This window comes from Culex quinquefasciatus, chromosome 2, assembly GCF_015732765.1.
Source record: "Culex quinquefasciatus strain JHB chromosome 2, VPISU_Cqui_1.0_pri_paternal, whole genome shotgun sequence".
NCBI classification, from domain to species: domain Eukaryota; kingdom Metazoa; phylum Arthropoda; class Insecta; order Diptera; family Culicidae; genus Culex; species Culex quinquefasciatus.
The window spans coordinates 12341977-12367700 of record NC_051862.1 but is presented as its reverse complement, the minus strand read 5'-3'; the positions used below and the strand labels follow the sequence as shown (position 1 = coordinate 12367700).

Below are 25724 nucleotides of genomic sequence, written 5' to 3'. Positions count from 1 at the left end.
GCCAGTCTATATAGGTAGATCATAATCATTTTTTTTAATTGGCCAGGCCTACTGCGTAAAGTTAGGAGAAAAGATGGCTCGTTGAAATGGATTGAGTTTGAGCATGAACTACGATGATTCTTTTGTTTGCTTATTCAAACGTTCTTGATTAAATGAGTCCCTGGAGTGAACACTTGAATTTATTAGAAAATAGTTAAAATGATCTTCACAACATTTTAATGATATTATTCCCAAATAACTTCAAGGTTCATCTCCTGAAAAGTTAAAAAAAATCGTATTCGCCATGAGTGCTGGTTCCAAACCTGAGGTATTTAATTGAAGAATGTAAGTTAACAGCCCTGTGTTTTATGAAGTACACTTAAAATAGCAAAAAAATATTTTTTGGGTATTTTGGTTTAATATTCAAAAATTATATCAACAATTTATTACGCGTTTAAAAAAAATCGAGAGCTTTAAAAATTAAAAATTATTCAACATATGCCCAAACTTACTAATTCTGATTCAACGTGTACCAACTTTAATTTATGAATATTAGCTTATGTAAGTGTTGCAGTGAAAGGATCATTGCATCCTCAAATATTTACTCTCCAAATTTGCCAAATTAAACCGCGCAAAATGTTGCCAAATTTTGCCAGAGTCGTGCCCAAATTCGGCCCAAGCCGTACGCTGTTCCGTACTCTGTGCACTCCGAGTAGCACCCAAGAACTGCAGGTATTTCACCCAAAATTCAAAGTGTCAACAAACCGTGACCTCAAACCCTCCACAGCTCACCTACCTGACCGAAGGGGACAAGCAGGGTATCGCCGTGCTCGGGCTGAACCGTGCCAAAGCCCGCAACTCGTTCAGCAAGTCGCTGGTCAACCAGATGCTGGACTCGATCGATGTGTTGGCGCACGATAAGAACGTCAGGGTTGTGATCCTGCGCAGCCTGGTGCCGGGGATCTTTTGCGCTGGTGCGGACTTGAAGGAACGTGCCACGATGAGTCCGCAGGACGTTGGCCGGTTCGTGTCCAAGCTGCGCCAGATGATGAGCAGCATCGAGCAGCTGCCGGCACCGGTGATTGCGGCGATCGACGGCCCGGCACTTGGAGGTGGGCTGGAGATGGCGTTGGCTTGCGATATGAGGGTTGTGGCTGGGAATGTGAAGTTGGGACTGGTGGAGACCAAGCTGGGGATCATTCCGGGGGCTGGAGGAACTCAGCGACTGCCGAGGATCTTGAACCCGGCGATCGCGAAGGAGTTGATCTTCACAGCTAGACAGATCACTGGTGAGGAGGCTAAGGAGCTGGGGATCGTGAACTACGCGGTGAAGCCGAACGAGGATGGGGACGCTGCGTACAAGAAGGCTTTGAAGCTGGCGATGGAGATCGTGCCGAACGGTCCGGTTGGAGTTCGCATGGCGAAGAAAGCAATTGACAAGGGACTGCAGGCCGACCTTGCTACGGGTTGTGCGATCGAAGAAGCTTGCTATGCCCAGATCATCCCAACCAAGGATCGTCTGGAGGGATTGAAGGCATTTGCCGAGAAGCGAAAGCCCAAGTTTATCGGAGAATGAGGTATTTCAGGTTGAACCGAAACGGACATTATGTGATAGAAAAGTGCATTTATTTGAATTCTTTGCTCAAAGCGTAGATTTCATTCTTTTTTAAAACGATTTAATTTGTAATATAACAGCCGTTGTTGACAATAAATGCTTTGGAGATCAGATCTTCAACAGTTCAATCAGCTGACGTTTGGTATCATCCGGGGAGGTAACCTTGTGTCCAATTGTCCTCGAATCGGTGAAGATTTCGTAGTCGTTACCACCGGGATCAGTCTTATCTCCGAAGAAATGGATCTCTTTGAAGCTGTAAAAAGCAATCGTTAGACAATGAACATCATTCTACTTACCAATACTTACTTTGTTCCTTTGGTAACGTGTCTTAGGCAGTACGTTTTGTCCCACCCGTTCGGGAACACATCGAAGCTAATCTGTCCTCCAATACTGTACGTTAGATCAACCTCGCTGAACTCCTTCTTCAACGCATCGATCATTTGCTGTCGAACCTGGTGCTTCTTATCGTACTGCTCAAACTCATTGCGCTCCTTCTGCGAACAGTTCCGCCCAATCGGACTCACGTTCATCATCCCATTCCGAAACTCGATAAACGTCCCGCGCTTAACCGGAATCTTCACCTCCGACAAATACCGTAACACGTAGTTCAAAAACCTCTGCAAAATCTCCTCTCCCAAGTGCTCCGAGATCGATACCCGCCCAACCTCCAGTCCCTTCTCGAACTGAATCAGCCCGTTTTCGGGAAACACGTAGTCGAACTTGTCCAGAATCTCCCGTCCGCCCAGCTGTTCCATCATCTTCTCCAGATCCGATCCACCCACAAGCCCAACGGTGGCCCGTGGACGAACCTCCCCATACAGGAACTCCTTAAAGTCCTTTTCGATACAGTTCCTCGGCTTCGTCAACGTGCCGTCCACGTCAAACAGAAGCAGTATCTCGTCCCGTTTCAGCGCCATTATCGAGCAGTATCTTTTCGCAGCGTAATCAAATTTAAACTTGCTACAACCTGTGGTGACTGTTGCTGAGTACGAATGATACGGAATGTAAGTTCTATGAGCTGAAACTCTGAGTAGCCGGGTAAACAAGTGTCGGCAGGCCATCGTAGTCATCGTGTCTTTTTGAGTTGTGTGCAAGCGATTGCTACCAACGATATGTCATACTTTGTTCGTGGTTACTGACACGTGTAAAGAACTGAGATGTTCGTATGCATTTGCAAATGTGTTGGTGAAGGGTGCTCTTTCGAAGTGAGTGAGCTTTTACGAGGGGTTGTTTCGAGGGGTGAGAAGATTGCTTAAAGACAGATTGAAAACTTTAAAAATGTAGTAATGTTATTTTAAGTATAAACTGAACAAACCATGTGTACAATACAAATTAATGACATTTCAAAACTAAAAAGATATTAAACATTGGAAAAAAGACTTTTGCTTAATCAAATCAAATCAAAGAGCTTGAGAAAAACCTGAATACATTAAATATTTTTTTGCTTGAAAATCAGAGGTAAATTCAAAACAGTTCACTCTCGATTATTCGAAGGCCTTGAAAACAAATCACTTTAGATAACCGAATTACGATTTACTTTCTATTGTCGAGCCCTAATTTACTTTGAGGAGTCCGGGTACTTAGCCTGATGGTTAAGCGATCTGCCTTCCAAGCAGACGATCAGGGATCGAATCCTGCCCGGTCACCTCGTCGCCGATTTTTCGGTAGCAGCTAGACCCCCTTGCTCCCTCTGGGAGCACCAGAACCCCGGTAATTAATTACCAAAACACACACGCACGCCGCTCCCCCCGCTAGAACTAGATAGTGGTGTTTGAGTGCAAACAGGACGGGAAGATGACCAACCAACCACATCACAACGCGTGAAAGAAGGAAGGAAGACTCTTCCAAGAGGACCCCTCTGGAGATCATCATCATCCATCATGAACAAGAACAATAGATCTCGAGATCTATAAATAGACGCACGGCTCCGTGATGGCAAGGCCGATTGAGCCAGTTAGGGTATAGGTTAAGATAGAGGACAAAGAATAAAAAAAAATTACTTTGAGGAGCTTTAAGATTGGTGATGATATATTGAGAAAATGCATTTGGTAATTTGTGGAGCAACACGAAAAAAGGCGGATAAGCATTTTGACAACTGGAACTATTTTGCAAATTCCGAGCCAACAGGTAACTTTTTCACAAAGCTCGAAATGTTAATCAATAACTGGCCTTCCCAGGTACCTTTTAACACTGCGGGTATTATAAAATAGTTACCCGTTGTCTCGGAATTTGCAAAATAGTTTTGGCTGTCAAAATGCTTATGCGATCTTTCCAAAAGTTTCTCCAGATCAAATTTGACCGAATTGGGGTTGCAGAGTCTTTGGATAATCGAACTGTTAGAATTCTAAATGAGATTTTAGTATAAATTAAGGAACGTGAAAAAATTTATTTAAAATTCTATAAAATCCTTGGCACGGAACATCATCATCATTTACCTATTTTTACAATTTTACCATTCAATAATAATTATTTATTAATTATTGTTTGAATCACGAAAAAAAAAGTTGAGTGTTGTCTTATTTTCGATTGTTGAGCTTGAGTATGACCCATTAACTACTCTAAATTGATTTAGTATTTTTAAATCCAATATGGCGGCCAAAATGGTGGTGACGAAACATAAAAAAAATGCATTTTGTAATTAAATAGACAACACAGTATTCAAATTAGACTCTTCCAAGTATTAAAAATAGATTGCCTCTCATCCAGTCGGCCTGGGTTCGATCCCAGACTGTCCCGATGGCATTTTTCGAGACGAGATTTGTCTGATCACGCCTTCCGTCGGACGGGAAGTAAATGTTGGCCCCGGACTAACCTAAAAAGGTTAGGTCGTTAGCTCAGTCCAGGTGTAGGAGTCGTCTCCCTGGGTCCTGCCTCGGTGGAGTCGCTGGTAGGTGGTTGGACTAACAATCCAAAGGTCGTCAGTTCGAATCCCGGGGTGGATGGAAGCTAAGGTTTAAAAAGAGGTTTGCAAATTGCCTCAACAATCAAGCCTTCGAACACCTAGTTTCGAGTAGGAATCTCGCAGTCGAGAACGCCAAGGCAATGCTGTAGAGCGAATAATTTGATTTTGATTTGATTTTTAAGTATTAAAATAATGATTTTACTTCAAAGATAGTTTTTGTTGCCTAGAATTTCATCATTTTAGTTCGTGCTTTTTTGCTCAATTTTATTTTTTAAAATGTATAAAAACATAGTAAAAAATATTGTAACAAATCCTAACTTTACTAAACGTCTTGCAATTTAACCGTCAAAAACTGTTGCTACTGTCAATCATACGGTCATCAATTGCCACCAGAAGGTTCAACGTGCCGCTGGAATTAGGCTCACCAAACCAATCCAAAAATGAATAACCAACCAAGGTGGTCAAAGTCTATGCACTTTGATCATTTGCGTGAATGGGAGGTGGGGCGGCTGCTGCACCCATCAGAAGAAACTACTGGAAAGAGTTTGCATGTTAGGTAACTTCACCACACCGAACCTCACACCTGGCCACCCCGCAGTTGAGTGGATTGTGAAGCATCGCTCTTCTCGATGGTTTCTGGTCATCGAATCATTGGCTATCGAGAGAAGTGGGTTCCGGAATGGTTTCTTGCCATAGATTTGTTTTTGTTCAACACTTTTTGGTGCATCATTACAGCATCACCTTAATTGGTTGCAGGTTTTTTGAATGCTCACGAAGAAAAGTGTTTCTTTTGCATTTCTTCGTTTTGGGTCTGTTTTTAGCTGATGAGCAATTAATTTCAACAAGTTCGCCATATCTTATCTGGGATCTCGCCGTTGCTTTGTGCCTCAACTTGTTTTTGCTGTTGTTGTTGTTTTTGTCTGGTACAAGAATTTCTACTTCAATTAAGGGGATTCGGAAGTTCCCGGAAGATGGTAATGCATTGAGGGGCATCAAGATAACGAAAAAAAAAAAAAAAAAAAACAGGTGACGTCATCCGTGGATGGCACAAGATCAAGTTCCTAGTACGCGGACTGAACTCGTCTGCCAGGAGCTGATAAGGCGACCTGTTTTGTTGATATTGCAATTACACCTGGGTAACTATTTGGACTGGGGTGGTGCACAACAAGTGGGGGGGGTTTTGGATAATAGAGAGGAATGAATGAGTTTGATTGTAAGAGCAATACAAGTAAACTGATAAAGAAACCTTCGATTGACGTGGGTGGTCTGGCGAGACTTTTGCGCAGGTACTTTCGGAAATTATAATTGAATAATTGAAACATAAAACAAGCTAAAATATTTCACAGTCGACTCTCTTTTTCTCGATATCATACTATAATCCCCACGAAAAGTATATATCGTCACCTAAAATTTCATTTTTTGGTCTTTGTGCGGCCTTTATCTCGGAATCCTTATAATGAAACTTCACCATTTTGTACTATGTTAGGAAAAGTGTCCGAGGAATCCGATTAAAATATTTTCAAATATAGGATCTTTGGTTCCGAGACCTTAAAAACCGCATTTTAAGTTTTCGTACGACCCTTTTTAAGTATCAGGCTAAAACTACACCCAACTGGCAGTCGCATGATTGTGATGCATGGCGGCATGAAAGTATATCAGAATCTGCATGAAATCTGTCCTCATGCATTTTTTGCGATATAGGAGTATGACATTTTTGCCCGTTACCGATAATTATCGACATTACCGACGGCTTTTTGGTTGTATTTCACAAAAAAAAACCCTTAACAGAACGAGGATTGAACCACTAACTTCTTGGTTATTGATCCGACACGCTACCACCGCGCCATGGACGCTTGATGAAAAGTGGGTGAAAGAGCACCAACATATGCTTCTCTTTGAAGTTTTGCTCGGGGACGGGCCAGCGTTATATGTGTTGGTGAGAGCTGCAGATCGCTGAAATGTTTACACGCGGGCAAAAATGATCTAGGGGCTTGCTGCAAAAAATGTTATAAAATATGACATTTTCTGCAGCAAATCCACTGTTGCAGATTTTGAGATATATTTTTCCTTTGGGTGTACTAAAAGCTCAATCAATTACCTTTCTAACATGACGGAGGTCATCCTAATGACCAAACAAAAAATTACGAGTCTAATTATTTCGCCCAAGGAACCAAAAATAAAATTTTGGGCCCAATAGGGCAACTTGTTGTTCGAATAATGCTGTTTTCGTGTGGAATTACTGTACCTATGTTAGTAATTTTCATGTCCACTATACACGCAGAAAAATAAGGCATATTTGAATCAACAAAACGTTTTGTTGATTTGAAAATCAAGATTTTTGTTGAATCAACGCCAAACGTCAATGCAACTTTTTCAAAACAACAAAATATTTTTGCGGAATTGAGAAAATCTAGGTTTTTTTCAACGCAAAATCGGTGTTGATTATATTCAACAAAAACTTTGTTGAATCAAACCTTGTACAGGCTGATTCTACAAAATATTTTTCTGCGTGTAGTTGTACTCACTCATACCCAATTCGAAAAAAATAATAACCGATTCCTCATTTTTCCTAGTATTTCGCTTAATCTTAATATTTCCCGGTTCGATGGACTGTAGAATATTGACATAAAGTGAGTCGAGTTTTTTTTACAATTTATTCAAGTGTTTAAAAAAACTAACGGTCCTGATGCAGGATTCCGTTAATTTGCAATTCATAGATTTGAAGAAAATTACATTTTTACATTCATTCAAATATGACAAGTTCTTTGAACAATTAAAAAGATGATTTTATTAATTTTTGAGAGTTTTTGCATTATAACCTAGTTCTTAAAAAGTAAATTGGCGCTGAAAAAATATTTACATTAGCCAGGTTTACAAAATCAATTTCTCAAAAAAATCTTCGAGTTTTTGCATTCTTTTCAGTTCTTTGAAAATTGAAAACAGTTAAGTTTTTCAAAACAAGACAACAACAACAAACAGTCCAAGCTCGATTATCTGAAGTTTCGATTGTCCGAAGTTTGATTATTTGAAGGTTTGTATGAGACGTTGGATAATCGAATCATCAACAAATTTATGTTTTTCGTATTTCATTATTTTCTAATTTTAAACATACAATTCGAGTTCTGTGACCCCATTTTAGTCAAGTTTGAGTTGTTGATTGCTTTTTATCATACCAAATCCTTTTTTCAGTATTTCAACCCCGCCATTTTGGCCGCCATCTTGGATTTAAAAACTCTAAATCACTTAAGAGCATGTTTGGGGTCATATTTAAGCTTAACAATCAAAAACAAGATAATCGAGTCTGGACTGTACTTGAAAAGTTCTGTGAATAATTTAAGGAGAGGTTTTAAATTTATTTTTGAGTGTTTTTCTTTCATTTTGCATGAGTAGTTCCTTCAAAAAAACTATCAAGTTAAAACACTTTTGAAATATTTTTTTTAGTTTTTACATTTTTTAAAACATAAGCAGTTCTTGGGAAACATTTTGAAATATTATTTATCTGAAAATTCGTTTTCTGTGAAATTTGGTTTTGAAAACAAAAAACAAAACGAGATGCAGTTAAAAAATAGTTTTTCTGTGTCATCTAATAAGCCCTCATTTTTCAACTGGTTTCTTTGTTTAAAAAGCAGATGTTTTGAAATTTTCTGCTTTTTATAAAAATAATTTCGGAATTGAAAAATGTAGCCCATGATTTCAAAGTGTCAAAAAAGTTTTTTTTTTTATATTTTCGAAAGTGTTTCTTGATTCTTAAAAAAAATCAACAAGTTGATTCATCTTAAGATGCACCTTCAAATGCCTAATTACTTGAAATACATGCACTTTATCAAAAAAAAAAAAAAAAATAGTTCAGTTATTGAAATACAATACAATTTGACCTGCTACCTACCATCCACCAAATTAACTCTTTTTATTTTTTGGATGTTTTTTGTATTTTCCTATAGCTTATGTTCAGGAACATTAGTTTTACAATAAACTTAACTTTTCCTGTTATGTATTTTCTTTTGTTTAACTTAAATGTAGTAATATATTTTTTATTTTGTCTTATTTCAGAAAATTTTATGCCTTTTTTACAACCTCCAAATATTATCATTATCTTTTGATATTTTTGATTATTCGCTTGTTTTATTTGAAAAAATCTTGCAATTAACTCAAATTATGAGTTTTAGGTATGGAAAAGTTACTTTTAGTCATAGTTCAGTATTTAAAAACATTGCGTACTTGGTAAAAACAAATTGTTCTTGTTTGTGTGTTGTTTTTTTAAGGTGTTTTGGATTGAAAAGGCTTGTTTGTTCCGAGATCAAGGAATTTTAAATGAAATGTTATAATAAAAAAATAAAGATACTTTTTTGTTTCTCGTGAGTGTATTTGAACAGAACATCTTCTTTAAATCCAAAATTCTCTCTAACTCTAATTAGCCTTTGGTTTTTAATGTTCGGATGATTCCAATTTTGCTCAATTGCTTAAGACGACAGAGTTCATTGTACCAGGACCAGCAGAAGGAATTTTCAAACGCCTTTATTTGCCCAAACCCAGCAATTTACGACCAGAACACAGCAAAAAATCCGATGGTAAAATCGCATGCACATCACCATCGTCAAAAAAGATACTTAATATTACACGCTGCATGTAAAATTTTTGTAAAAACAAAAAAAAAAAAGTTGCAACTGACGAGACTCAAACCCAGCACCAACAGTTAGGACTGGCGCCTTAGCCCGCTCGGCCATCAGACCGATGAAAAATGGATAGCTTGACATTTCGGTCAAGTAGGTTTCCCTTACTGATGGGATACATATTTCAGGGGCGTAATATTACACAGAATTTCATAAAATAATGCAAAACTTACAAGCCTTTTACAAGCAGCTGGATTACTACTTTATTTGCTGTGAATGTCGTTAGATTTCATCGGATGAGGGCGTCAATTACCGGTTGTTATCCGATAAGAACTTCATCCACACGCATCACGAGCTTCTCGAGTGGCTTTCCGACCAGGATTGGTGCCGAATTTAGGCCAATACGTCCGATAACCGTGGAAAATTTCGCGCGCCCGCGCTGAAAGTGGCTCAAGACGACGTGAGTCGAACCGCTTCAATCTGAATTGACGCGTTATGTCACACCATTCTACGCAAAAATTGGGTACTCAGCTGTTTGGCGGAGATTAGACGAAAATTTATTTATTGCGCCTTGTAAAGATATAGTCTCTTGTCCAGAATTGGCCGAAATTCGACATGTTGCCAACACTTTCAAGTTCCAAGATCGCCGACAATGGGCACAATAATCTTGGAGATGTATAGACAAAAACCAAAACCGGTCTGCTAGGTGAACGAATCACCGTATCTCGGCGGTCTTCTTCTCGGTCGCCTCGGTGTCCCTGTTCGAACCATGCCGCGGCCAACAACCGCGACTTCAATCGACATTACATAATTGCAATTTTGGACTGCGCGCCAAGAGGCTGCCGGCCTGCAAATTGTGGAGTTTGGTCCGTATTTAGGTCAAACTCGACACGGGGGCCAGCTGGTTGATTGCGGGCCGCGGCCAAGAAACTGGTCAAAGGAGCAATGACCAGTCCTTCTGGGCTCCACGACGAGAGAGCTCGAGCCAGCCAGCCCCAGCTGAAAGCGAAAGTAACTCGGCACTGAGGTGGTAAACTTGGGAAGTAGTAACCAAAGTGGTTGGAGTTGCAACTGTGCAGACTTCGTGAGTTCTTCAGCGCTTTGATCAACGTTAGTTAAATCATGACGGCTTGGCGGGGCTTTCAAAACGGCTCCAACTAATTATGGGTGGCCTTTCGGTGACTACGATGCCAGCTTTGCCGAGTTGGACGTTCTAATTTGGTTCCGCTTCAGTTGAGCTTTCGATACATGCTGGCGGTAGTGGCCAGCAATTTAGCAAACTTGCGCGAAAAACTGAAGCTGATAGAGTTATAAGCGGTTGGTAATCCATCGGAAATCCTTTGACGATCAGCGGAGTGGGTGTCCCGTAATTTTGAATAAACATGGACATTTCTCAAACTAATGTACATAAATCGTAAGCATTGCAGTACGATTGACATTTCTCCCAGTCTGGCTACACCTTAAGCAGGTAGACCTATAAAGTTACGTAAAGAGTCTTAACCCCCACACTCTCGATCTCTCGTCGACCCATAGCTAACCTAACTCTAACGGTGACTCCAACACTTCTTGCACGCTCAACAGGGGAGAACACGAGGTGCTGCCTGTATGTAAATATAAAACCGCCGAGACTGATTTGAAATACAACTTGGTTCGGGGTGCGCTCGTATATTACAAGACCCATAAGAACGGCGAATCTAATTTAACCCAGCGAAATGAGATCGAGAAGTCGAGACAATGCGATCAATTCACTTATGAGGGAGGTTTATGAAATATAAATTAGTTGAATTTCAAATCAATAATAAATTAATTTTGAGCCAAAATCCTGAGACATGTAAAAACTACATGTTTTGCAGTGTAATTTCCTCTCAAAACAGTAACCGCACAATCTGGCGCCCAGCACCAGTACAAAAAAAGACTTAAAGGTAGGGTGGTGGCTTTTGTCTTTTAAGAAACTGATATTTAAATGCACTTTTAACCACTCTACAACTTCCCGCTTCGATATGGTTAAAGCTTGTCGCTCGATTGTAGAGTGTAACTGCCTATGCCTACCAAGCCTAGTCAAGAAACAGACAACAAAAAATCACAGTTTTATGCAATGTAGAGTAGGTACGTACACTCGGTTCTTTGTACACGAGCAACGAGATGAACTTTCGCCGCCGTTGAGGCTTGGTTTAGGCTCGATGGCATTATGGCGGCCCTATTTTTAGCAACGAATCGTGCAATTTTTGTGGCTGGAACAGAGATGGTGAAATGTGAATCGTTTTGGTGATCAGCGAATTCGGTAATCTATAGGGGAACGGCATGTATTTCAAATGAGCACTGTGACTTTCGGTTTCAGCTTCTAAAAACCCGTTTTCTACTGAAATTAATTAAAATTATCGCGCAAGTTAGTTTCTATAAAAATTTTGCAAAATCTTTGTTCATAAAAAGTGAGGATAGTGAAAATAAGGTTTTTTTTCTATGTCGATTTTCTAAACACCACAACTACACTACAACTACAGTAGGTTGTTTCGTCATTCGAGAACGACAGGAAAAGTAGAAAGTTTCACGACGGAATTGCAAAAAAAATATTTTCAATCTAAAAGTACCTTACGTTTGGAAAATTTAGTATTTATTCCAAAAAGTCTAGTAAAGTGAAAATACAAAATTTCCAAGGTAAATTTACAGTAGGACCATCGGGCGTTTTCAAGCAAGGTTTCGTCGTCTTTGAAAATTACTATAGATTTTGAATCGTTAATAAAATGATGACAATTTGAGTATTTTATGAAAAAGGTTAACATTTTAGTATTTTCAAAATAATACAGTATTTTGTAAGAATGTGAGCATTTTAAAAAAATAGTTTGTGAAAATTTTAATATTTTTAAAATATAGTATTTTGTTTAAATTTGAGTAATTGTTTTCATAAACTCCAAATTTGTGATATTTTTTATCAAATCTTGACTCTTTTGTTACTTGTATTGCAAATTATGAAAATTTGAGTATTTTTAAGGAAATACGGTGTTTAGTGGAAATTTAAGTATTGGATTCCAAAAACTGTAAAAAACTTGAGTATTTTCAAAATAATACGGTTTCTTGTGAAAATTTTAGAATTTCATTCAACAGTGAAAGTATATAAATTTTTTTGAGTATTCCATAATGCAATTTATAAAAATTTGAGAAATAAAAATAACGATATTTATGATATTTTATTTTACTTTGTAACTTTTTTAATTCCAAAAACTTGAAAACAGTGAAAATGCATACAAAATATTGAATCATTTGATACCCATTTTGCAAATTCTGAAAATTCGGGGGTTTTTTAATGCGGTATCTTGTGAAAATTCGAGTATTTAATTCCAAAAATTTACACAATTTTTAATCTGTTGAATGTTATATGGTATTTTGTGATTTTTTTTTGAGAATTTATTATTTGAAGCTCAACTCTGACCAAAGTCGAGGGGGACAAAAAATATAAAAATTGCAATTACAATATTAACATCTGGAAGAAAAAACTTTTTTAACATTCATTATACACCAGTCCTTTGTTTTACAATGAATGTTTTTTGAAAATTTTTAGCACTGATGATTTTTTTAACAAGAAAATACTTTTTGTGGTACTGTTCATCGGATTTTTTTTTATTGAACCCAAACATGCTAAATATGATTTTCAACACAGGAAAATGCCACTCAAATTGTTTTCATTTGGTTAAACTTCTTTTTCCATTAAAATTTTAAAGTTGTTTGAAAAAAATAAAACCTGAAATTGGAAAAATATTTGCAACATAATCTTAAAAGTAACATCTTAGGATTTGGCTTCAATTAGTTATTTTTAGTAAGGGACCATTCCATAAACCACGTGGACGATTGGGGAAGGTGGGGGTTTCAGGGATTGTCCATACAAGAAAGATTTGTTTTGTATGGAAATTGCCACGAGAGGAGAAAAAAGTGTCGACGTGGTTTATGGATGGTCCCTAAGATGTTAAAAATGAATTATCGTCCATTATCGTCAATAGGATAATCATATTTAAGATTTTCGTTCATATTCATATTCGCAAAATTTGTTGTTTCAATAGTGAAAATCAACAACTTGGATGGAGTTAGGAGCAAGTGTTTAACCTGCCAAACACGAGAATTTCCCCGAAATCGAAAAGTAATACCTTTTGATACTGTTTTCGAGTTTAACACTAATATTTATTTTCTTATTTTTTTTTATTTTTCTTGACGGCGTTCGAACAAAAACTGTCTATAAGACAGGGCAATTTTGTCATGAATTATTGCCTTTTAGGTGTTTATGAATCTTTCCAATTTAGAATATTTTTACAGCACACATCTTTAAAATTATCTCTGAAATCTCTTCATAACGCTTAAAACGTGTGATCCCATCGCGCCTTGATATAAAGCGTTTAAAATTCATCCAACTGGTTTGCTTCCTTCATTATCGTTAAAAAGACAACCATAATAACCACGGCGTTGACGTGGCTCCTCGATTCCAATTGGTCCGGTTTGGCCGGCCCGGGAGAGGACTTCGAGGTGCGGGAAAGGAAAGGCGCGTCGTCGCTGGCGCAAAAAATGTCAAGGACATCAAGAAAAAAATAAGAGTGAAAACTAGTCTACGGAGTGGCGTGAACAGTTGCGGATTGCCACGCGATAAAAGCGCTACAATGCATGACGTATCAGCGAGTACGGGATTGTACGGTTTTGTGAAAGGAATTGTTCTGAAACGGCTACGCCCGGAAGAGTTGGACCCGTAGAACGAGTAATGGCACCAGGAAGTGTTTTCTGGTAGAGTTCTGCGAACCTGAGTACCGATGGAGTTGTAACTTGTTGGATGGTGTTGATGACCCTCGTGGACAAGACGCAATTGAAGTTTTACATCATACACTTTAAATCGGGGAATTCTATTAGGTTTGAGACCAACCCTCTTAAGCTTATCTAATTGAACATTTCCTCATACACTCGATGTTGTCACCAAGCTTCTAAAACCAATTTCCGATCCTTTTAAAATCTAGACCAAACACTGTTTGCACAGTACTTGTACCTCTCTACTCGCCGACATCAGATAATTGATGGCTGATAAAGCACCAACTCCCATCACCACCGTCTCGAATTCAACTATAGCGAATCAAGGCCAATCGCCGGTGCTGTACTAATAAAATGCTTGATGAGACTTTTCAATACAACATCCCCGCCGCAAAACTGAGTTGCCACTCTCTCACAGGTGAAACCGGTCCTTCAGTTCTGGTTTGCTGGATCGGCTTTTGAAAGTTGTCGTCCAAATCTGCGCGCAAATGTGTTGAATTACACTTCCTACACCCTCTGGGGAAGGTATCGTGTAGGTTGGCTCCCTCCGTATCACAGAACAAGATGGAGGACCCCACCACAGGTTCTGGGAGCGAGGTTCTGAGCTTGCGACCTGTTTTTGACTTCTTCTAAAGTTGGGGCGGGAGAAGCTTCAAGGCCATACTGGTGGTCAGACGTGGATACTAATATCCAGAACGACGCCGTGAGCCGGATTTAAATTGAGATAAAAACGCAAATTCTAACATTTGAAACTGAGATGGGATGAGAATATATGAACACCTAAATTTAAAGCAAAATATGTTTCTTATTTAAAAATTTTTAAATTTTAATTTTTTTTTATTTTTTTTTTAATTTTTTTTCAATATCAACAACGAGAAAGTGCCTTTTAAAGATCAAAAAATGGTTGATAAATGGATTTTTGGCGATTTTTTAAAAATCGAAGCCCCTCTAGAAGCGGGGTTGGGGAGAGGGTTAAAAAATTTTAAATTTGGAAAAAAATTGAAGGGCGTTGAAGTTTTGTAAAAAAATAATTTTTATGCAATCATTAATCTTTTGCAAATTTTTGATGGTAATGATGTTTAAAACATTTTGCGATACCTTTTGTTTAAAATTCCGAAAATCAGGAATGAAATTTGAAATTAAATGTATTTTTTTTTAAATGAAATATTTTCAAATTAAAAAATCGGAACGTTTGCAGAAAATGTCAACTCATAAGTAATTGGACCAACTTTTTTTTAATTCCTCGTTATATCAATTTTGTTCAAGGCACGCAATCGTTTCGAAAATCCCTTCTCAAGATTCAGATTATCCAGCATATCCAAATGCCCGTTTTTATGATTGTGTGGGGACTTGTATATAAAAAGGGCAAACTGGCTTCTTTGGACATTGGGAAAGTATGGCCATAGTTTTGCTCAAATAATAAAAAAAAAAATCATTGATTACGAAAATTTGCTGTTGAAAAATTTCTGCTATAGAGACATAGGGAAAGTAATTTTGGAAAAAATGGAAGGATCATGAAAATAAAACGAAACCCTGGAAAACTTTTTTTTCAGGTGTTTAAAAAACATCTTTTGTGACTAGAATTTCATTAAATATCAATCCAAGTTCTCGCTAGTTCCGAAACTGTCAAAACTGCTTTATTTTAAAGAAGACACACAGCCAATAATGTAGTCATTATTTTATGAAATTCTATGTAATATTACACTCTGAAATATGTAGCCCGACAGTGTGGGAAACCTACTTAAAAGAAATGTGAAGCTTATATCCCGGGCAGACGGTAATAACATAATTCATGCCATTTCAATAACAAATACTGTTAAAGTCACAAAAAGTGTTATGGAATATTCTTGCAAAATCCATTTTTGCATAAGAGTTTAATAACAGTTTATGTTATCATAACAAAATTTGTTATTGGTCTGATATTGGTTGAAAGCACAACAACTTTGGAATACATTTTTTTGTTATGGAAAAATAACTCCAACTGTTATTGGGATGATCGGATTAGTTGTTAAAATAACAAAGATTAGTCTGTTATAACAATAAAAATCCAATAACAAAAAAAAAAAAAAATCATAACGGCGAATAACAAATCCTTATTATAGGTAACATAAAATGTTATTGGCCTAGTATTTTCAAATATCAAAAAATGTTATTCCCACGTTATTACCGACTGCTCGGGTACGTTTATCCTTTCCACTCTTCATCGGTCTGATGGCCGAGCGGGCTAAGGAGCCAGTCCTTACTGTTGGTGCTTGGTTTGAATCACGTTGGCTGCAATTTTTTTTGAGTTTACAAAAAATATACATGAAGTGTGTTAAGTGTCTTTTTTGACGAAGGTTATGTGCATGCGATTTTACCATCGGATTTTTTGCTGTGAGTAAACCATTTTTGTAAACTATCCTGAAATAACCATACCGTAAAAATTAAAATAGTTCCAGTTTTTTCGTGTCTGATATAAATCTTAAGTTGCTCTCAATATCACAGATACGTAGAGAAATAAATAATAAATCCAACAGCACATGTGTCTATATTAGCTGAACTAAACAAACAGTTATTTTGGGCACACGCTAATTAGTCAATTCAGATATTTAATATTTCAAATGCTATGATGTTTGGATTAAAAATGATTTCAGTTTAGTTTAGTGTTTTGATTTTAGTTTAAATTGAATTTTAAGAACTTCTACCAAAAAGTCGTTACCCTCCAGAACTCTCCACCCACCACGAGTCTGCATCTACTTTGCATTCAGCGTTCAACCTCACCGATGTAGTTGTTTTATTGAACGAAGTGAGGTGAGGTTCTGGGTGCAGGCCCGAGTTTCTTACAGCTCGGTACCTTCGCCGATCAGTGTCTTAATTGTAACGGTACTCCCTCGCACCGCCACCGATTGTGGTGGCTTTCGTTTCCTTCAACCTCCGTGGTGCAACAACACCTTACCTGCATGTGGATCAATCGATCACACCGTCACACGTTCGTTTATGAGCCGAGTTGACTGAGTTTCCTAAAACAACGTCACGAAATTGATTTTGAACGAGCTAGAAAGAGCTAGGCGGCGGACAACCAAAACTACAAAACCGGTTTCTCGAAGCTCTGTGACTATAGTGTTACCTTTTTTGCGCCTCCAAAATAAAAATTATGTCAGAAAAACAAGTTTCGTCGTTGGTTGGAGGGGGTGGTGGAGACTGCAAGCGCGATTGCACATCGCCGAATTTGAATTTGACTTTGAATTTCGGGTTGACATTAGTCACCCGTTTCTGTTTTGATGAAAAAACAAACAAGTCCGAGCCTTAGTGGAGTGGACCGAATGGAACTATGTCAAATTTTTCGGCAGGGGTTGCAGCGCCGGTGATTAACACGTTTCTGATCTGCCTCGGGGTTGTGGTGGCGCCGCCACCGTTTTGAACACGGTTGAGGCCAACGCCAGAGATCAAGTAACGATTAAGTAATACGGCTCGATGTGATGTGATGAAGAAGGAGTAGGAACATTAAACCGGTTGACGACTATGCTCGTTGTGTTTGTGGACGCGTGAGGTGTTATTCAAAATTTGTATTTATACATTCCCAATAAATGTAGCGATGATTGGAATACGTAATAAGTGCATCGGACTTTGGGTTTGGTCAGAAAATGAAAGTATTGCAGGTTTTGTCGAAAAAAGAATAAGCACTAATACTTTATTTTTCAAATTACATATAAAAAGAACATCATTCTCACAGTGTGTAGTAGTGTGGTACAAAAAATAAACTCGGCTCATTTTTGTCACATTCTCGTCTAAACAAACAATAAACTTTTTTTTTCATCATCATCATTATTTTGATTATTCAATATATTATTAAATCACGATCACCAGCAGAGACAGTACAGCAAAAGAGTGTGTGTCATTTCTCCGTTCCTCCTTCCGATATTACACGATCCCCTCGAAGGTGGCGATGATTGCATCGCGATGCTCCGCAGTTGATAAGTGGCCACTTCTCAGTAGTAGTGGTGGTGTATTGCACTTGGCTTTGCAGACGTGGAAGGGGTGTTCCGTGCCACACTATCTTCTCATGGGGTTGTGTGTGTGTTTTGCAATCAACAACAAATCCGCTGGATTTGTAAAATAACGGACTTCCCCGTACTCTCCTCTATCGTCATGTGGAAATAAAAGCGAAATCGATACTGTCTGCGGATGTGTTGGGAGTGTTCTGAAGAAGTTGGACCTATTCGACCGTAACGGATTTCGCCAGGTTTCGGGGACAATCGACGTTGCAGCCTCGCAGGACGGCGATGTGGTACGACAGCAGTTGCATTGGAATGACGGTCAGGATGCCTTGCAGGCAGTCCACGGTGCGTGGGATCTCCAGGGCTTTCGAGGCCAGGCTCATGGTCTCGGCATCGCCCTCCTCGCAGACGATGATCGGTCGTCCTTCGCGGGCCGTGACCTGCTGCAGGGCGTTGATACACTTGACGTAGACCGGGTCGCGCATGATGATCATGACGATCGGCATGGTGTCGTCGACGAGGGCCAACGGGCCGTGCTTGAGCTCACCGGCCATGATGCCTTCGCTGTGCATGTACGTCAACTCCTTGACCTTGAGGGCACCCTCCATGCAGGTGGCGAAGTTGTAGCCACGACCCATGATGAGCAGCGACTTTTGCTGGTAGAGATCCTGTGCGATTTCCAGCACCTTTTGGTCCAGCTTGAGGACCTGCTTGATGTGTGTGTCCAGCTGGCGAAGTCCCTCCATGATCTCCTCTCGTCGGGTCTGCAGGGAGAGCCGGTCTTCGCTCATGACCAGGGCAAACATGACCAGCGAAATGAACTGCGATGTGTAGGCCTTGGTGGAAGCGACACCAATTTCGGGTCCAGCGTTGACGTGAACGCCGCAGTGTGATTCACGACAGATCGAACTTCCCACAGTGTTGGTGACTCCGACGATCAGGGCTCCGCGTTGTTTGCAGTACCGCAGGGCCATCAGCGTATCGGCAGTTTCTCCGGACTGCGAGATGAAGAAGCAAACGTCGTCACGGTAGATGGGTGTGTTACGATCCAGGAAGTCCGAAGCCAGCTCGATCATCACCGGCAGTTCAGTGAGTTCTTCCAGCAGCTGACGTGTGGCGACAGCACTGTGATATGAGGTTCCACAAGCGATCAGCATCAACCGCCGGCAACGCTTGATCTCTGGAATGTACTCCTTGATGCCACCCAGCGTGACCTTCATCGATTCAAAGTTGACGCGTCCTCGCATGGTGTTGATCACGGACTCTGGCTGCTCGAAAATTTCCTTCTGCATGAAGTAACGGTAGTTGCCCTTCATGATCTGTTGAATCTCCATCTTCAGCGTGGTAATTTCACGAGCATGTGGATCATCCAAGCACTTCTTCAGCCGATGAATTCCCAGCGCTCCGTTCTTGACGGCAGCAACATCGTCATCTTCCAGATAGATGACCCGATTGGTGTGCTCGATGACGGCTGAAGCATCCGAAGCGAAGAAGTACTCGACCTCCTCACCAGGGTTGATAAAGTCGGTAGTGTTGTCCGGAGTAGGTTCAAACTGAATGTTTCCATTGGATCCATGGCGGTGTCCCTTGCCGTACAGAATCGGAACATGGTTCGTGGCCAGGCTCGTTGTGGACTTGATACCAACCAGCAGTGGTGAACCACGGCGGGTCACAACGCACTCTCCAGGGAAGTGCTTGGACTTGAACGCCAAGGCGAACGCTCCCTCGACCTGCTGGACAACCTGCTCAACTAGCTCCCGGAACGAGTAGTTCGGATGCTGGATGTACAGATGATGCACAAGCTTGGCGATCGTTTCGGTATCGGTGTCGGACTCGAACTCGTATCCACGCAGCTCCAGGAACTTTTTAATGTCCTTGTAGTTGGTCACGATACCGTTGTGAACCACGACGAACGAGTTGGTATCATCCGAACGCTGCGGGTGAGAGTTGACCTCGCTCGGTGCACCGTGCGTAGCCCATCTCGTGTGGGATATACCAACGTGTGTTTCAACAGTCCCGTCGTAACTACCGTCCTTCGTCTGCTCAATAATCCCTTCCTCCAGCACCTTCACCTTGCCCGTTCGCTTGAACATGGCAATCCCGCTCTGATCCGGAAGATCCACGGCGACACCCGCGGAGTCATATCCACGGTACTCCAGCCGCTTCAGCCCGGTTAGCAGCAGATCCAGCACCTCACGCCGCGTCTTCGGCGTAAGATAATTCAAGTACGCGAAAATTCCACACATTTTATCGGTTGATTACACAAAGCGCGTACTTGTTCGTGTCCGTCTAAGCACAACACACTTGGGTCTCTCTGTCTCTCTCGCTACGGTCGTATGTTTCAACCCAATCAACAGTCCGCACACACACACACAATCGCTCAACTTTTCCAGCGAAATGAAACAATATCACGCGCGCGTTACACACACTGCTGTTCAGCTAGTCAGACTTCAAGACCCGAGGAACCTCTCACGAACGCGGAACACAAACGACTGAGCTCGCTGCTTGCCACGGATCGCCACTTTATGACTTTGGAGATTTCGGCCGGGCAAAGCGCCTTCTCTCACTTAGCACGGCACTCGGCGGCAACTTGCCCAACTAGCTGTTGTGGCCTTACGACGATGGTTGACGACCAGTTTTTTTTCCACATACACACTTCGTGCACTTCTTGGTCGACCTGCTATGGACACGACCGCGGACGACGACGACAACGATCTCGTTCGGCACTCTCTTCAGCGATGTCGTCGGCGACGGACTTGGGCAGTGTTCTGGATAGCGGTAGGTAGTTCAAGTCCTGGAGCGCACAATAGGGATCTGGACGAGCGCGCGCGCTCAAACCAAGTCGAAGAACTGAGAAAGCTTTCACTAGCGAATCGCGTCTTTATATACCACCCGCTGCAAACAGCCTGGCGACCTGTTTTTCTTCCTGTCCTCCAGGTTCACGACACACTCCCTAATGATTCTTGGAGGGGTTCCTCCAAATACGCCCTCTCTCTGGCGAAGCAAGTTGACGATCTTGGCTGGGATCGCGGCTGGTCTTGGTTACAGATTTGGGCTGAGCTACTGTTGACGTGTATCAAAACTAAACCTTCTTCTCGGAAGAATAAAAAAGTATACAAAATCTCACACACCCCCGCAACTCTCTACCACATACTGTAGTTGTAATCTCGCTCACTCTCTCTCTCGCTCGGCACTATAGGGTTGTAGAATGCATGAATCTGTAGGGTTGTGTGGTTGTGCAAAAATCCGAAAACATCCACGAACGCCTCAGCTTGACACCGTGGATAGTGGTTCGCTGGCCGGAGTTTGCCTGTCAGCTGACTGTCAGATCGGAAAGGTTCATTGAGGGGTTTCGAAAATTCGAACAGAACGAAATGAAACACACACACACACACACACACACACGCGTGAAAGCTTCTTTCATTTCTTGAGTGTCGGGGCTTTAGGATTGGTAGCAGGTTCGATTCTCAGCTTGAAACGACCGTTAAATACGGATCATTCCACCTAAATCGTATACGCAAAAAGCGAAAATTTTATTTATTTTTTCTTTTAGTGAAAAGTTTAAGAGTGCTTAGAAATGACTCCACAGAAAAAAATAATGGTAATATTAGATTTATTCAGATTTTGTGTCAAAAAACGTGTAATATTACACCAGAATCTGGTAAATTTTCATCGGGTTAACATTTTTACACATAAAAAAATTTAAAAATTTAAATAACAAGCCATGGTCTCAACATTTGAATGAAAATAGTAGTTTATGCAACAAGTTGCAAAAAGAGATTTTTTTCAGCACGAGTCGTGCATTTATCCAACGAGGTTCACCGAGTTGGATAAATACGAAGAGTGCTGAAAAAATCAAGTTTTGCAACGAGTTCCATACAACATTTTTTGCAACTCCAAAAAACACACACTGAGTGAAATTTTATGTCAAATTTGCATGTATTTTGTCAATAAATCGTTTAAATCAAAAAAAAGTTGAAAAGTGTTACTTTTCGAAATAAGTAATGAAAAGTTCACATTTTCAGTACCCATTTGTGTGCTGAAAAGTAAAACTTTTCAGCATTTATTTTGAAAAGTGTTGCTATTCGATTCTATCATTTATGGTACAGAAAAGTAGGCTATTTCGTCGTTCAAGAATGACAGGAAAAGTAAGTAGTTTCACGACGGAATTGCAAAAAAGTATTTTAATTGCATTTAACATCTGCCTAGTTGTTTTGCAGTCATTAGTTTTCAAAATATCCAAGTATTGAAGAGATTTTTTTTTGCCGTAAAAAAAACTTTGCTGTGCTGTACATTAAAATTCCACAAAATGTTTATGTGTTAAAGTTTCAATTTTAACGAAAATTAAGGTTTTTCCTTTTGAAAACCAGTCAAAATGCATTTTCCTGCGTTTATAATCATATTTAAGCATGTTTGAACTTTGATGATGAAAGCCAGCCATTCAGCATGGGGTTAAGTGTGATTGAGATGACACAGACAATCGGAAGTAATTTTGGTCTCGATACATTGAATATTGTACAATTTAAGGCCGGTTTGGTTTGTTCATGTGATTTGAGTGGAAAACAATGGGATTTTGCGCATGTGGATTTTCGAAGGCGGCTGAGTTTATTTGAAGAAAAGTTAAGTTTATAGGGGGAGGGCGGTTTTCTGCTTTTAAAGCACCGACACAGGGTTGAAGTGCCCCACGAAAGTCGACGTCGCTGTCATCTTCATCGCTGCAATTTGGTGAGTTCGTTTCATGCTTTTGTCTTTTTGTAATTTTTCATTTCATTTTCGTTGTATCGCTGTTTAGATTCGATTGTGAGAAGTGGGACCTCGCGGTTACTTTGCATCGTGTCTTTCGGAGCCTTTTATTTGATATTTTATTTTTCAGTCCTTCTTTTATCATCGTTGATCGGAAGGCACGTCGCCGGTTTAGTTCGTTTAAGTTATTGTTTTAATTTCATCACAATCGTTTACGCGGTGTCCTGTTTTCTTTTTGTTTAAATTCATTGATCGTAATAATTTGAGTTGGAAAAGAGTCGCGCGATTGAAAAGTTTTTTTGTCGGCTTCGTTTCGGGCGCGTTTTTAGAGGTGAAATGGGATAATTGCGGGAGAGGAAGAATCCCGAATGTTCATGCTGACATTTAGGATACACCTTTAGCGCGCGTTTTTGATTTTTTTGATTCGATTACCTCGCGGTTACGCTGCAACGTATTTTTTCGGAGCTTTTGTTTTTTGATTTTTTGTCATAAGTCCTTCTTTTATCATCGTTGATTTGAAGGCACGCCGTCTTTTTAGTTCGTTTAAGTTATTATCGCGGGCGTTAATAATTAGAGTTCACGCGCGCTGATATGACCGCAAAAGAATGGCCGCATGACAGCCGCAGAACAAATTTTTGGCTGTTGTCAAAGGTTGCCTTGAGTTTTTTGCTGACTTTTCGGAAAATATTCAAAACAAATCAGGTTGACAGCCAAATCAACGCTGAATTTCAGTTCAACCTGCCGATTTTTACACAGCGGTAGTTCGGCGGCTGTAACCTCCTGTCAGTCACAGCGAAGGAGTAAATTGGTCTTATCTCGCAATAAGCAATATTGTTTTAATTTCATTACAATCGGTTACGTGGTGTCCTGTTTTCTTTTCTATCGATTTGATGAAGAGTAGCGTCATTTATTACTATTTTTTGAACTTTGCTCGCGTTATCTAAATTGTACAAACAGTAAAAATATACTAATAAGTCCAGCCCATAGCACTACTGCTCGGTTGGCACGCGTTCGATTAAAAAACTTTTTAAATAATCAATTATTTATCTTTCCGCAGCCGGCTGCCTAAGATTTAAAATGTTCAACCAATAAACAAAATGCTCATGGTCACATCACTGCCACTCGTGAATCCTGACCTTATACCCATTTACTAACCCCCTCAAAACTCATGTGATACTTTGTCGGAGAAGCAGTCGATTGGGCGGTCTCTATCACTCAAGTATCGGACTAACATTCCCATCCACTTCCCCGTGACTCTACCACTGGTCGTGGCCGGCGCCGGTATTGATCAGCATGATAGGGGCCTTTGAGAAGTTGCGAAGCGAGGAAAGATAGCACCCACTTATCTTCCACGGCTCGTGGATGTAACTTCTGGAGGTCCTGGTCAATAACGGAGTAGCAACTGCGGGTGGGCACCTATGCTTATGCTTATATTTAAGCATGTTTGAACTTCTTCGAAAACATTTAAAATTTACAGTAATGTACAGTACAGCAATGTACAGTCCCTCGAAAAGTTTATTTTTGCGCGAAAAAAAATTCCGTCGATACATTTATTTTTTGAAAACTTATGTTAGAGGGTGACGATTCTCGAGATTTTTGATTTCCCGGGAATCGAGAGTTGAATTCGGCAATTTCCCGGGAATTCCCGGGACCCGGGAGTTTTTTTTAAATATGTCAATAGTGTCAATAATGTATAAAAAAAAGTTATAAATGTGTTTCTTTTCAATGCAGTCAGTTACAATTTATTCATATTTATTCAATGAAACGTAGCCTTATTTTTTTTGGAACAATGATCTACCATTCTATTTTTTTCTGAATCTGCAAATACAAGAACGTTTCTTGAGCTTTTTGGGAATCAAAATTGTATTTTAAAATGTTTACGAATCTTAATTCGCACTGAATGATTTTTCAAAAGTTGTCAAGTAAAAAAATAGCTAATGTATAATTTCCCAGTATCGGGACTTTTGCAACATGATAAATAACCACTCAAAACAACAATTTAAAGTTGTTTTTTTTCCTTTTCAAGGTCAACTGTAAATATTCATTGAAGAAATAGTAACCAGAAAAACCCGAATGTTCATATTTGGCGGACCTTAGCTTTACAAAGATTGCCAGAAGATTTTTCTTCCAAAATATAATTTTATATTGAGGTTGAAGCGAAACACAATGACTTGTTGACATCAAAAAATGAAATTACCTTACTAAGAATTTAAAAAAAACTAGATTATGTGGATTACTATGCTTGAAGAAGATATGGAAATTATACTTATCTTGAAAAGGCTTTTCCCTCTTAAAAATAAACATTACACTTCCTTTTTGGGGTCTAACTGCCTAAGTATGCTTTACGGTATGTTTTGGGGTCCACATTATTTTGGGTTCTCTCAATTATAGTTATTGGAGTTTTTGATTAAGTTAAAATTAAGAGATGCATTTGGTTTATTCAAACTTAAACATCTTACGTTGAACATGCAATGTTCTAAATAATTTCTAATTTTACAAACATTTTTCTGATTAGTTTATATAATTTTGCTTCAATATGTATTAAAATAAAATTTCCCGGGAGTCTCGACCAAATTTCCCGGGAATCGAGAGGTCCAAAAATGGTCGATTTCCCGGGAATTCCCGCTCGTCACCCTCTACTAATGATTGAACAAAAACTGGACGCGTGTAAAATGCATTTAAAATCACTTTTTTCATCGCAAAGTTTAAACATTGGCTTGTAATTTAAATTTTTATTTTTTTGTCCAATAAATTGCAATCAAAAAGTACATTAGTGAAATGATAAAGTGCACCGTTTTCAAGTTAAATCCATTTTTAAGTGATTTTTTGAAAATATTCGCAGTTTTTCATTTTTTTTTAAATTTATTGCACATGTTTGCCAACTTTTGAAAAAAAAAATTGTTTGAAAAGCTGGGAAAACTCTCTATTTTCCTTTTTTGAACTTTGTTGATACGACCCTAAGCTGCTGAGATATTGCCATGCAAAGGTTTAAAAACAGGACAATTGATGTTTTCTAAGTCTCACCCAAACAACCCACCATTATCTAATGTCGATATCTCAGCAACGAATGGTCCAATTTACAATGTTACAATATGAAACATTCGTGAAATTTTCCGATC

General features: G+C 39.5%; 3 protein-coding genes across 3 annotated transcripts; 1 reads left to right on the top strand and 2 right to left on the bottom strand.

Moving 5' to 3' along the window:
- The first annotated feature begins 507 nt into the window (after positions 1–507).
- On the top strand, positions 508–1722 carry LOC6038343 (methylglutaconyl-CoA hydratase, mitochondrial). Its single transcript, XM_001848106.2, has 2 exons — positions 508–711; positions 767–1722. Exons 1-2 carry the CDS (start codon positions 616–618, stop codon positions 1553–1555), a joined length of 885 nt encoding a protein of 294 aa, XP_001848158.2. The 5' UTR covers positions 508–615; the 3' UTR covers positions 1556–1722.
- On the bottom strand, positions 1587–2684 carry LOC6038344 (phosphomannomutase). The gene is made up of 2 exons (XM_001848107.2): positions 1901–2684; positions 1587–1847 (listed from the first exon to the last, which is right to left on the bottom strand). The coding sequence occupies exons 1-2, from the start codon at positions 2662–2664 to the stop codon at positions 1703–1705; spliced, it is 909 nt and encodes a 302-aa protein (XP_001848159.2). The 5' UTR covers positions 2665–2684; the 3' UTR covers positions 1587–1702.
- Positions 2685–17524: 14840 nt separating this feature from the next.
- On the bottom strand, positions 17525–21071 carry LOC6038345 (glutamine--fructose-6-phosphate aminotransferase [isomerizing] 1). Its single transcript, XM_001848108.2, has one exon. The coding sequence runs from the start codon at positions 20106–20108 to the stop codon at positions 18081–18083; it is 2028 nt and encodes a 675-aa protein (XP_001848160.1). The 5' UTR covers positions 20109–21071; the 3' UTR covers positions 17525–18080.
- Between the last annotated feature and the right edge of the window lie 4653 nt (positions 21072–25724).

What these genes read in the sequence shown, in the direction of transcription:
- LOC6038345 (XM_001848108.2), bottom strand. Translation starts at nt 20,108, where the DNA reads ATGTGTGGAATTTTCGCGTACTTGAATTATCTTACGCCGAAGACGCGG.
- LOC6038343 (XM_001848106.2), top strand. Translation starts at nt 616, where the DNA reads ATGTTGCCAAATTTTGCCAGAGTCGTGCCCAAATTCGGCCCAAGCCGT. An exon ending in GTAGCACCCAAGAACTGCAG is followed by an intron (nt 712 to 766) that starts GTATTTCACCCA and finishes AACCCTCCACAG; the next exon opens with CTCACCTACCTGACCGAAGG.
- LOC6038344 (XM_001848107.2), bottom strand. Translation starts at nt 2,664, where the DNA reads ATGACTACGATGGCCTGCCGACACTTGTTTACCCGGCTACTCAGAGTT. An exon ending in CACGTTACCAAAGGAACAAA is followed by an intron (nt 1,848 to 1,900) that starts GTAAGTATTGGT and finishes TGCTTTTTACAG; the next exon opens with CTTCAAAGAGATCCATTTCT.